Below are 2,954 nucleotides of genomic sequence, written 5' to 3' on the forward strand. Positions count from 1 at the left end.
ATAAAAATTCCAGATATTCAAGAGATGCTCTTAAACAATCTGACTGAAGTTGTTGCTCCAAGAAGCACTTCACAAAATATGCCAAATATAAATGTACCTAATGCTTCAGCAAATACAAATGTTATCCAAGATATACAAGAGATGTCAATTGATGCTCCACAACAATAGCCTCCTAATTTTGTAGGAATGGTCCAAACATCGTCAAGAAGTTCAAAACAAGAAGATATCACGCTCGAAGAAGATCTTGAGGACACAAATATATTCCAAGAAGAAATTTTGACAAATGAGCTACCATTGGCTTCACAAAAGAAAGTAAATAATCAAGATGTCAGTAATCAAGTAAAATATTCAATGGTCCTTTACCAAGGAAAAGATGAGCCTCCTTCATTCTTATTGTCTGTCAGAATATTTGGAAAGCTTGTACATAATTGTTTGGTAGATTCTGGTGCTTCCAACAACATGACGCCTCTCGTTATGTGCGAGAAACTAGGAGTAATACCTACATGAACCAACAAAAAGGTCACTCAGTTGAACAAAACCGAAGTTCCTACGGTCGGAGAATTGAATAATATTCACATGCAACTAGCAACAGATCCTAGAGTACAAAGTTGTATCAACATTTCTGTCATCGATATCCCAGATGATTATGTAATGCTCCTGAGTAGAGATTGGTCAAGAAAATTGAATGGATATATTTCTACTGACTTTTCTCATATGTGATTGTCGTGGAAAGGAGTTCCAAATCAGATACAAATTGACAGTACACCAAAGCTCAAATTAATGATCACTGAATATGGGGAAAACAATTAAATATTGTTTCTCAAGACAAACTTAGGTTCTTATAAACCTAAGGTGGACGAAATCTTGACATTACATGCATCATCCAAGAAGAAGAAAGCTAAAAAGGGATCAAAACCGGCACCAGTAGTCGCACCTAATGATTAAAACAAAGATGAAAGGTTATTCAAAAATTTTAAGGACTTCATTTGGACAAGTGTAAGCCAAAAATTAGAATTGAAGAATAGGATTCACGAGCTACTATTGACCAATTGGTGTCGCATCCATGACATGTCCCATTCGGAATTCACCTGCAAAATGTGCCAAAAGGATATAAAAAAAGCTTGCCAAAAGCTTCAACAATTTGAAGATCCTGAAGAAAGTGAAGAAGAAAGTAAAATTGACAATAAAGAAGAAGATCCTCAAAAACAAGATTCTTAACAAGAGTGCAAAGAACTAGAGGTCGAAGGTAATGAAATAGATCAACTACAAGATCGTCCTAATCGCTCTTTTGAAATACAAGCTTCAACATCCTATCAAATAATAGAATAAGAAGTTGAATATGTTGAAGTAAACCAATTACAAAGTGGATATGAATACAACACTATTGATGCACTAGCTCAATCACCCCCTCAATCAACAAGACAAACTTGGACCCTAAGGTTTGATGGATCCAAATCGAAGAAAGGAGTTGGAGTTGGTTTTGAATTGATCAATCCACAGGGAGAAATATACCTTGAGACTCACAGGCTGGAGTTTCCATACATAAATAATGTTACAAAATATGAATCATTGGTTCATGGATTAATCTTAGCCTTGAAAAAAGGAGCCAAAATTTTATGGAGTTTCAGAAGTAGTTATAAAGCAAGTGAGAAAACAATATGTTTGCCATGATAAGAGATTAATCCGTTACCGCAACAGAGTGTGGGACCTTATTGAGAGTTTTGATGCTTTCAATATTTAGTATATAAACTGGACAAACAATCAAATGGCAAATTCTTTAGCAGAGGCAACCGGTTCTTTGGAGCTGCTTGCCATGAATTGCATAAGACAATTGTCGGTAGAGTTATCACCAATACCATCAATTCTTGACAATGTTATGAATTTCCAGGTGTTCAATGATGATGGCCATATCCACGAGTTTTTAACAAGCTCAAATGTCTTCACAACACAGATCATTGATGGAGATGAAGGAACAAAAGAGTTTGAATTTGATGATGATGGTGTTTTGAATTTAAAGACAAATATCCTTCCCAGAGGAATGATACAGTTGGAAAGAATATTTAATCAAGATCAAATCAATGGAGCAAAGAGACAAAAGATTAAAGGGGACCAATATGATCTTCTGATCATAGAGAGAGGAACCTTGATTGATTCTGAGCGTGTAGAAGCTATCTCAAGAATTAGTTTGCGAGCCAGTCAAAAAGAGTTGAGATATTTCTTTGGGAAGATCAATTTTGTCAGAAATTTTATCACAGGCTTCACCGAGATAGTAAAACCATTGAATGAGATGTTGAAGAAAAATTCTAAGATGGAATGGACACCACTAGCAAGGAAATCCTTTGAAGAAATCAAGCAAGCTATAGTTGATGCTCCTGTGTTGTAAAGTGAAGATTATTTTAAAAGTGTTCATCTCGATGTCAAAGTTGGCAAAAAAGTGGGAACCATTATTGTGAATTCACCCAAGGGTAGAAAACATGAATTTGAAAAGAATGTTGATGATAAAAAGAGATATGAGAAAGTCAAATATACTTTGAAGAGTGGAAGTGAAGGTTTTACATGCAAGTTGGTCTCCAGAGAAGTTAGTGTTGCTGATTTTATTTTAGATTTTAAGGAAAATATTTTCTACAAGTATGCATGGCATACCCATAGGTCTCAGTGGTTAGATCAGCAATTCAAGATGTGTAAGAACTGTTTCCCGATTGTCACTATTATTTTGGTGGTCAATTTTGCATAAAACTATACATTGCAACCACAAAATGCGATACAGGCTCAATATTACTATTCGATTCAAATTGTTATTTTTGTTCACATAGCATATAGGCATGCCCCTGATAGTACAAAAGAGGATATGAAGATAATTAGGGAGTATCATTTTTATATGAGTGATGATAGCTCTCACTCCTTTGAGTATGTACAACATTGTTTCAAGATTTTTTTTGAGTTCTTGCAGAAGA

At 35.0% G+C, this 2,954-nt stretch overlaps 1 protein-coding gene across 1 annotated transcript; it reads left to right on the top strand.

The window, feature by feature from the left end:
- The first annotated feature begins 1,765 nt into the window (after positions 1-1,765).
- LOC131057758 (uncharacterized) lies at positions 1,766-2,383 on the top strand. Its single transcript, XM_057991916.2, has one exon. The coding sequence runs from the start codon at positions 1,766-1,768 to the stop codon at positions 2,381-2,383; it is 618 nt and encodes a 205-aa protein (XP_057847899.2).
- Positions 2,384-2,954: the final 571 nt, after the last annotated feature.

The sequence above is a fragment of the Cryptomeria japonica genome, chromosome 4 (assembly GCF_030272615.1).
Source record: "Cryptomeria japonica chromosome 4, Sugi_1.0, whole genome shotgun sequence".
Lineage (NCBI taxonomy): Eukaryota > Viridiplantae > Streptophyta > Pinopsida > Cupressales > Cupressaceae > Cryptomeria > Cryptomeria japonica.